The 10,340-nt window shown below is 38.6% G+C and overlaps 1 protein-coding gene across 8 annotated transcripts in view; it reads right to left on the bottom strand.

Annotated features, from left to right (window-relative positions):
• Positions 1–10,340, bottom strand: part of UTRN (utrophin) — a 357,859-nt gene that overhangs the window by 33,436 nt on the left and 314,083 nt on the right. For all 8 annotated transcript variants that reach the window (XM_042017303.1, XM_042017301.1, XM_042017304.1 and 5 more), the window contains 3 exons: positions 6,682–6,839; positions 4,113–4,279; positions 1,589–1,700 (listed from right to left, as the gene is read on the bottom strand). In XM_042017303.1, coding sequence (XP_041873237.1) covers positions 1,589–1,700; positions 4,113–4,279; positions 6,682–6,839 — 437 coding nt within the window. The remainder of the gene's footprint in view (positions 1–1,588; positions 1,701–4,112; positions 4,280–6,681; positions 6,840–10,340) is intronic.

Raw genomic sequence — 10,340 nt, 5'->3', positions numbered from 1 at the left:
GATGGCTCACAGTTACATAACGTGGACTTGTTTAACAAGAAGTGAAAATTCCTCTTAGATATCAAATCTGCTGCTTCAGACAAAACCTGGAATTCATCAGAAATATACCATCCTCTTCTAGGGAAGGTACAATACCCCATACCAAATGCAATCTGTATTTGACTAACTCAACAGGAAGGATATCTTATCCTGCAGACCAGCATTATGTATTTCAACACTCCTTACACCTCAATTTCTGAATTTTCTGCATATTACAGGCAGTACCAAAGAACATTTCTGTTCCACTAAAGATGAGGTTTATAAGGAGAAAAAAAGTGAATTTTTAATGATGTCTAATCATAGACCTCCAGATCCTGAGGTTAGAACACTCATGAAAAAATATAATAAACATTAAAACCAGCTAAAAAACCAAGTCTATTTAAAAAATATTCTTCAGAGTATACCCTGACATGTCAAATTATCAATAAAATCCTAACATTTGGTTACAGAACTAATGAAAATACATTAACATAATTCATGTTTTTTTCTGACAACAATGAAGTAAAAACACTACTTAATAGAATTTGAATTCCGCTACAGGAGACACACCAGATGAAAGAGAGAGGAAAAAAACAGGTAGTAAGTCCAACAACTACAGCAAAAGAGTCAAATAACTCAATGAATTTTTGCTACCATAAGAACGCATAGAATCTTGTAACACTATTGAAAATTGAAATAACTCTATTCAATCAGCTCTAGTTACATTCTGGTCTGAATTTTTCTGAGCATACAGGCATCTCACAACTGTTGTATAGAGTACATACCAATTATCCTATTAATTTATTTCTGAGTTAAAATTCTTGAATGTAAACAACTACCTGATAAAAAAAAGTGAGAGTGGTATTTGCATGTAGCAACCCAGCCACTCCTTCACTTAAGACAGACTCCTAGGAATCTCCTTAGAAAATTGTGTTTGAAATATCATTAGGAAAATACTGTGTTAAAAAATTATTTTTTGTTAGCTACTGCTGGTAAACATCTCACACCATTTCTGGTTAGAAACTATCAATTCTATTTATTTTTTTCCAGCAACACACCAACTTTTATATATCCCAGTAAACAGTAATTACACAGCAGAATGAAACACAACCTATTTCTAATCACACTTTAAAGAAGCAACCAAAATGCTGGACCCAAAACCAAAGATCGCACCCCCCTAAAAATATGAATGTGCATTACTAGAATATTAAATATTCTTTACCATGGTATAGCAATAGTGAAGTGAGTCCTTTTTCTCTGATATGTTCTTACCCTTACAGTGTGTGTATATATGTAAGTATACAAGAACAGCGGATACATTTAATATTCAAGCTTTATTTTACCAATCAGAAGTGAAGTTTAAGTTCTCTCAGAGGTGGGTACTGCTACCCATTTCTACAGAATCCAAATGGTACCCACAAAAAATCAGCAAACCCTGCAAAGTTCCTGACAAGCCATATTAAACATATGAAAAAGAAACCCTGGCTAGGTAACAAAGGCTATGAAAAAAAATTTAGACCTAAAATATGGGTTGTTATCCATTAGAAACACTGAGTAAATTGGTACTCACAGGTATACAGTACTCCACCATTGGATAATGCAATTTATGCCCCTTTGCTGTACGGCCAGAAAAGAAACAGCTCTGACAGACATCGTAGTTGAAATGTTTTAAGCTCCGGTACCTGTGGGGACATTAAACCAAGTCATTAGAGTTTCCTAAGTTTACTTCTAATTAAGCCTCACAAAGAAAATTACTCTCTGAAATGGTGTCACCTGCTTTTCAGCAGCAGCAACACAAGGACACAGTGAGTTTGTTGGGATTAGCTCAGAGAGAATTTTGAAGTGTGTGGGTGTGCACAACCAGGATGTGGCACAGCCAACACTCATCACAGCTGCAGGCCCAGGGACACCAACACCACTGCAGCAGCTTCAGGGGACACAGGAAACCTGCAGCCCTCTTAGCCCACTTCCCAGAACCTTCCTACACTACATACCTCACTGAGTATTTAAAAGTTTATGTCTCCATATCAATATAGAGCCATTGTCAATCCCCTGCTGCCCAAGTCGCTTTGATGCAGAAAATCCTACAGGCATCAACTTCATAGATGAACTGGGAAGAATTTATAATTTTTAAGTTTTTATTGACTTTAAGCTATATTGCTTTAGTTTTTCTTTTCCTCTATTTACTATTCAGATGATATCTCAAAAAACCTTTCATAAACCAGACTGGTTTATTTTTGTTTTTATACTGAACAGTTATATTTAATGTTTGTAAATCATTTTGATGCTCAGAAATCCTATACACATCTCAGAAAATTAAATTCTCGAGAATTTGTGAATTGTAAGAATAATTTAAAACTCAGTTAAAAATACACAATGATTTGTTTAATTTTGGTCTTTTTTTTAAGAGAGTGTATGTATAAATAGGGTAACAAACTTCTACAGTATCCCTTGTACTAAATGTAATCACCAGCAGCGTGATTTATTTAGACTAAAGCAACAATTCAATTCCAGATTCCACCCACTGTTTCTATGCTATGGCTGTTCTGACTGGATGAGGTAATATCATTTGTATGCAACTAAACTGAGCTAACTGAACCAAATTGAATAGCTACTGAATAGTTACAAGTTTAAATTAAATTGCTTCCTGAGAGCAGTTTTCAGTACCCATCTACACTTTTCCCCTGTTGAGTTTTATGTTTTGTTTTGCAAGAGAATATGTGTCTATAAATGTAGAGGTTCACTTTGAAAGATGCTGATCCAACTTCTTTATAATCTTTTCTCAGAGCCTGTGTATTAAATGGCCACATTTACCTTCTGCTGGGATGCAAGATGTTTTGTTGTTGCAGATCTCTAACTTCATAGTAGAAGTTATTTAGAATGACCCATTCTAAATAGGTCTTTGTCTTTTTTTCTATCTCTCTGCCCTCCTACACATAGTACAACTTAGACAACTATAACATAGCTGAGCTAGAGCTTTGTTACCCTATGCTTCCTCAAACAATAATAAAGAGAAGAACACTTAAGAGAATTTCATCTCCTCTTAAGACAGGCAACAAAGTTTGATCAGATTTATTACTTTTGCAAATACTGAAATACCTATATTTATAATAAAAAAAAGTAAAAAGAGGGTTGCTAGCTCAATCCTGTAAGATTGACTAAAGCCAGCATTCCTACAACTAGGCAAGATGAATCTGACCTCAGGATTCATATTATTATCCTCTAAAATAATAGAAAGATGGAGAACAGAGAGCACAGTGAACAAAAATTACTCCTCTGCCTAGATATCTAAAGAAAAATCTTAGAAGCACTTACATGATAGACTGCTTTATATTTTTCCTAGATAATATATCAGACTCCATGGGCACAGTAGAGGAAAAAGCCAGTTATGCTTAACTCTAGCTCTAGCCTCTACTGTAGATTTTGGGGGTGGGGGTTGCTTTATACACAGGAGCAATCAATGCACAAATGCATGTTAGTCATAACTACTTACTGAAGGGTACCAACTACAGTTTAGGAGATTAACATGGAGAATATTCCCCATGTAATCTTTGCTTTTAGAATTCACATCTTTCTTTGAAAAGACAAAAGTTAGATTATGTTCAGGGACATAGACAGGGACTTTGTAAGTCTCATCACAGCAACATATCAGTGTTTGGTTTAAGCAGGGGAAGACTGATGTTGAAGGGTGTTTTATACTGCCTGGCATAAGTTAGTTTCCCAAGCCTTATGCAGGAGAGCAGACAGACAGTCCACATTTCTTCTTACTGATCACCTCCTTTTGATCTTATGCTTACAGAACACATGGGCTGCATTTCTACTTCATCTGCTGTCTCTTGGATCCACCAATCCAAAACCACCTGATGACAGCCTACCCTATACCTCTATCACCCACAGGACCACTGGGTGTCTAACAGCAGCACTGCATGAGCCAGAATTGCACTGGCTCAGGCCACACTGTGGCCTCACCACACAGATCCCATGTTAAAGAAGGAAAACAGTGGAAAAACAGACAGCAGGAACTTCACTTGTTAGAAGACTTAAAAATGTGGATATTTTCAGAGAAACATTGCACCTAACACCTCTCCTCTTACCTAAATCCAACAATTGGACACTCTTTACAGATGTTGCACTTGGCCTGATGTTTTGCTGTTTCTGCAGCTGCCACACGATGTAGAACTGGTAGCCACACCATAGACTGTGGTTCTAAGCGCATCCAGTCTATAAATTGCTTTACAGTTATTTCTGGCTTATTGTGGTTCTGTGGAGAGAAAAAACCCACATCAAAATTAAAAAAAAAACAAAACAACAAAACAACAGACACCCACAAGTAGATTTTCCTTAGAATTCTATGGAAAAAAAAATCCCAACAGCCTGCATGAATTCTTTCCCTGACAGGTTAATCCAAAACCACTTACAGGATACAAGAACTAACCTCATTTAAAATGAAAATAAAGAAAACAAGTCAGTAACACTTCAGAAGGCTAAACAGCTGTGATAGAGAAGACAGATAGTAACAAAGATGGAGGACATAGTAAAGAAGTAACAGAGTGCATAGTAAAGCCATCTTTCAACTGAAAGGACTTGAAAAATAAGTATGAGCATGAAAGGGAAGCACATTCTGCAGTTCGGACATACTGAAGACATGGCTGTCTTCTGAGTTAAGATTGATGACAAAATGCTAAAAGTCAGTATTGTTTGCAGGTGTGTACTGATTGCCCCAAGACTTGTCATTTTTTTATTGTGTTCTAAGCCCACAGTGCTTTTTCTAGTTAGCACATTAAATATATCACACACACACAACAAACAAATAAACAGGCAAATAAAGAACAAGAAAGGAATCTGCCATTTATAGGCAATCACTTCAAGAATATAGCAGAGCTAATATATTAACATGATTGTTTTAAGAAGCAAACAAACACACTTCCATATCCTCTTTAAGCTGTAACCACCACAGGAGCCTAGCTGTAAAGGTATTATATTCATCAACTTTGTCAGCAATAACAACAGAGGTCACATTTCTGACCTCAGTAGAGGCAATAAAATAAAGCTTAAAATGAAAGTTATTCTTAAATGGTAACACATGATGGAAAGCAATGCTAGGTGTCAACCTATTCATGGTCCAAGTTCATTTCTGGCAGTAAGAGGGAGAAGCATGCAAAAAAAAAGAAGAGTGTTTCTTCCTCACTAACAAAATATTTGTTTTCATTGGGCTAAGATAACTGACATGCAGCTGCACATTTTCTCTATGCTCTCCTAATGACCAAGGACTGAACTTGAACTATTCATGTGAGATGAGGGATGCAGCCTTATTATAAATATAATTGTAATAACACATCAAGTATTTAAACACTACCTTGCTGGTACCCCCTACCCATAATTGAACAGCATGGGAGATGGGGCAGATCCTTGAGGGCCATAAAGATCATTCCTCTGTCACACAGAAAGTCTGCGACCAACAAATGAATGATTTATTTCAGTATGACTCAAACCACTCAAGGCCAGTGACAGGTATGTCAAGCACCATCCCTTATTGTCTGAAGCAGCAATGTCAAAACATCGGGGGAAGCTTTACATGGTTAATCAGTCAAACCAGCTTCCATAAGTATCTACCAAACTATTCATGACCTGGACAAACACTCTTCCAATTCTAACTGCCTGAATCCAGAAATGAATCTAATGTTTCAAAGCACTGGACGAAAATGTAGAAATCTCTATGAAAGAATGGCAAAAGAAAATACTCTCAAAGTTCACTAAAATCTTTAAAGTTCAACTCGATGAAATCAGAAATATTCAAGTTAGTAATTTTGTATAAGCCATGGTGTATTTTTAATCCAAATACAACTTCTGACAATGCTCAAATCAGCTGCTTTCACAAAAATAATGCACTGAAGCAGTATAGCTATCACTAGCTAACAGTTGGAGCCTTAGGCATCCTTGAAAAAGTCAGAGCTAATTGTGTTCCATTACAACATCCTGGTTTTAATTCTCATCTTCTTTAAACAGACAGCCACTCCTTGCAGCCTCATTAACCCCCTGCATGTAGTGTGGAGCTGCACAGCAGGCTGCAAGAGTTTTATTCCATGTTCTGATCTGTCGCAATATAAAAATGACTACGCTTGAAGTTTCATGCAACTGCAAGGTCTTTTGTCAGTAACGTAATGCTAAATAATTTCCTGGTGCACAAGGTCAAAAATTACTACCAACATAATTTGCTTGTTCTGTTGAGATCATGTCTTGTTCCAGCATGGAAAAGCACGTTGTTCTCACAGTATCAGGTTGCTTTGAACAATGCAAAGCAGGATAATTGGCTGCTACAAAATTTTTTAACAAAAATGCTTTGAACAATGCAAAGCAGGATAATTGGCTGCTACAAAAAGCTTTTAGAGCAGCAAACACTGTCAGAATCATGAAGATTTATAAATTCTTTTGGCTAAACATAATTTGTTTTATCCTATCCTAAACTGTAAACCATCTTTTACATCAGCATTTTCACATTAATTTCCCATACTTAGTTGCAGGAGCATATTGATTTCTGTTCAAAACTCAGTGGATGTTTTTATATTCCTCTCTTCTTTTTACATCATCATGTAGAAGTGAACCTGTAGACTTCAGAGAGGGTTTGGTTTTGTTTTGTTCTTCACATGAAGGTCTTTATCTTACCTGTTGGAAGCAGCTGCGCACGCTGGGTTCAATGTTGCTGCCACCGAAGGCTGCCACTTCCCCAAGCTGCCGTGGGATCTGGATAGCATCGTGAAGCAGAAGGCCCAGCTGCCTCTGGTCACACATTTCTGTAGGGCCTGCCACCTCCTTGAAGAGATCTGCAACACCAACAAAAGACACCATCTCATTCCATTTCCATGTACACCTCCTTTCCTTCAGTAATGCTGCAGCTCAAGCTTTTACTTTCTGTATTATTGTTATGGTTACAAATGGCCACTGTCCCATTTACAAGGGTTTACCTTCATCTAATCTTGATTCATAATCATACAAATGAGGAAAATAAGGCCAAATAAATGAAACTTTATGGCTTTTTATGGCACATGGTGGACAGGAAGGTGATTTGAGGCAGCACAGCATCACCAGCAAAAAGTCATGCCTGACAAACCTAGTGACCCTTCTATGACAGAATGACTACATTAGCAGACAAGGCAGTGGCTATGGACGTCATCTCTCTGGACTTCTGTAAGGCTTTTGACACAGTACCCCACAGTATCCTCCTCTCGAAATTCAAGAGAAACATATTCGATGGGTGGACTGTTAGATGGGTTGGATGGCCACGTCCAGAGGGTAGTAGTCAACAGCTCAGAGTCCCAATGGACATCAGTGACAAGTGATGTCCCCCAAGGGTCCATATTGGGACCAGTGTTATTTAATATCTTCATTAATTACACAGAAGAAGGGATCAAGTGCCCCCTCAACAGGTCTGTAAGTGACAGTAAGCCGAGTGCTGCAGCTGACACACCTGGAGGACAGGATACCACCCACACCTGGACAAGCTCGAGAAGTGGGCCCCTGGGAACCTTGTGGGGTTCAACAAGTTCAAGTGCAAGGTGCTGCACCTGGGTTAGGGTAACCTCCATATCAATTCAGGCTGGGGGATGAAGGGACTGAGAGCAGCCCTGTGGAGAAGGACTTGGGGGTGCTGGTAGATGAAAAGCTGGACATGTGCTGACAAGGTGCACTTGCAGCCCAGAAAGTCAACTGTACCCTGGGCAGCATTAGAAGCAGCATGGCCAGCAGATTGAGGGAGGTGATTCTGCACACTCTGCTCTTGTGAGACTCCACCTGGAGTATTGAGTCCAGCTCTGGGGTCCCCAGCACAGAAAAGACAAGGAGCTGTTAGAGCAGACTCAGAGGAAGGCCAAAAAACTCATCATAGGAGAGATGTTCCATTCCTCTGAAGAAAGGCTAAGAGAGTTGGGGTTGTTCAGCCTGAAGTCTACAGAGAGACCTTACTGTGGCTTTTCAGTACTCAAGGGGACGTGTAGTAATGGTTTTAAAATAAAAGAAGGCTAGTTTAGACTAGGTATTAAGAAAGAAATTTTTTACAATTAGGGTAGCAAGACACTAGAACAAGTTTCCCAGAGAGGTGGTAGATGTTCTATCCCTGGAAACATTCAAGGCCAGATTGGACAGGGCCCTGAGCAACCTGATCCAGCTGATAATGACCCTGCTCATTGCAAGGGGGGTTAGTCTAGATGATCTTTTAAAGCCCCTTCCAAACCAAACTATTCTACAATTGCATGAAGAATGAAATAGTATTTCAGAAATCCACATCTTATGCTAAAAAACTATGTCATGCTTCAGGTGGTTGGGGACAGAAGCACGATTACTCTGAACTGAGACTGGAAGTTACCACAAGTCACAACTGGCCATGTGAGATAGCTTAAAACGAGAGCAGCAGCCAGAAGGACAATTTGACCTTAACAATAATCACATTTTCTTCCTGGATAACCATGTCTGCTTCCATGTACTTTTCCTTCACTGATTCCATTTTCCTAAGGTAGGTGTCAAGCCCTGAAGTATAAATGGATGAACCAGGATGACTGTAACAACAGAAAAAATTGTTGCTGAAAGGGATCAAGAAAATTTTTCCAGATACAGGCACTGGGAAGGAAGATACTGCTTGTACCTACACTCACAGTAAGGCACTGAGTTAAGAGGCCTGTCAGCAGTAGAGTTACTATTTCTCAAGTGCTTTCTTAACATGTTTCTTTGATTGGACAATTTTAATTGTTAAAATGCTCAGCTAAAAATTTTAATGTTTCTGCCAATAATTTTGATTGATGAACTCTGTAGCTGTGTACATTATCATTTAATTGAAAGATTAATCTTTCCTGAAAACATCTTAAATGCTGAGTTTATCCAAGAAATATTTTAAAATTCTGTGATAGGTTACAGAAGAAATGGAATCAAATTCTTCTGTTCATTCCAGCTGGTTTCTACAATCTGTTTTTGCACTCAATGGCTGGCTTGGATTAAAGCTCCAAATAATCTTCAAAGAAAAAGAATTCATTTAAATTATGACCCTACTTTTCCATGTTTCCTGTCAGAAGAACCATTAATAAATTAGAAATAAATGAAATTTGAAAATTCAGTCTGACTACACTTCTGATTGAGAAAAACACAACCTTTGCTCAGAAACACTCAAGAGTAGCTCTTACTGCATGGTGTAAATTGTTTTGCCCTTTATTTGGAGCAACTGTCGAGCTTTGTCAGTGTGCTTCAGACAGTCTGGGCACACTTTTTTTTCTTCTCAAAGGAGGTGGAAGTAGAGGAAAGGATCTTCAAAAGATAAAAATCAAGATGATTTAACTAATTCTTAGATTTTATTGTATTTTTCTCACCCCTTTCTTGTCTAGCCAAACAGCAGCTACAGCATCTTGCCCACTTAGTGTTGAGGAAAAAAAATGCACAGACAATAGCAGTGATAGAATTTATACTGCAGAGCTTCAGGCTCCTTTTGGCAATCCCAGATCCTGGCTATCTTCTTCAGCTGAGGATGGGACAGTTTTTCAGTTTCTAAGAGCCAGTTTAAAAAAAAGGCTAGTTAAAAAAAAAAAAAGGAAAAAAGAAAACCTAGTCTTATTCTTTCTGTTTGCATCAGTCTGGAGCAGAAACAGGCCATAAGAGAAGAACAATTCACTAACTTCTGGAGCTGGGAGGCAGATGAAGTAACTTCCTAAACCTTAAAACTTCAGTTGGTTGTGGAGCTGGTAAACAGGAAACCGATGTGGCTGAAGAGGGAATAGGCCCAGTAGCTAGGAGGAAAGTAGCAAACACCTTTGAAGAGCTCAAACTTGTCCAATTTATTTGTTTCTTAACACTGGCAGCTGTGCCACAACCAAAGACTGTCCAGGTGTAAGGGAGTCCACGGATGGTATCCTCTTTTCCAAACACCTCAATGCCTTCAGTGCGACACACAGCAGGTGTGCTCCTAAACTGAAGGCATGGAAAGTGAGAATACTCTTGCTATCTGGCCTACCTGCTTCCAATAACCCATGAGCTACTCCCTGGCAAGGGAGGCACGGCAAGAGCCACTCTCAAGTGGCAGATGGAGGAGAGCCTGGTTTAGCTCTGACAGGGAGCACCCGGACACCCTATTCGCCACAGTGGGAAAGGGGACTCTCTACATCACCCACCAGCAAGCTCAAAAGCCCAAACTCTTTCAAATGGAGTCTGTTAACATGTATATACACACTAAAGGAGTTTCAACATAAAATGCGTTGATATAAAAGTTAAATTGTATAATGGACTCTACCAAAGAAGAATGACTGAGGAAGCACAGAAAATATTATTCAGACTTGAGTCATATGAAA

The sequence above is a fragment of the Corvus kubaryi genome, unplaced genomic scaffold (genome assembly GCF_017639235.1).
Source record: "Corvus kubaryi isolate FWS band 111438036 unplaced genomic scaffold, C.kubaryi_AGA036_p1.0 split3-73, whole genome shotgun sequence".
Lineage (NCBI taxonomy): Eukaryota > Metazoa > Chordata > Aves > Passeriformes > Corvidae > Corvus > Corvus kubaryi.
This window is presented reverse-complemented; position numbering and strand designations above follow the sequence as displayed.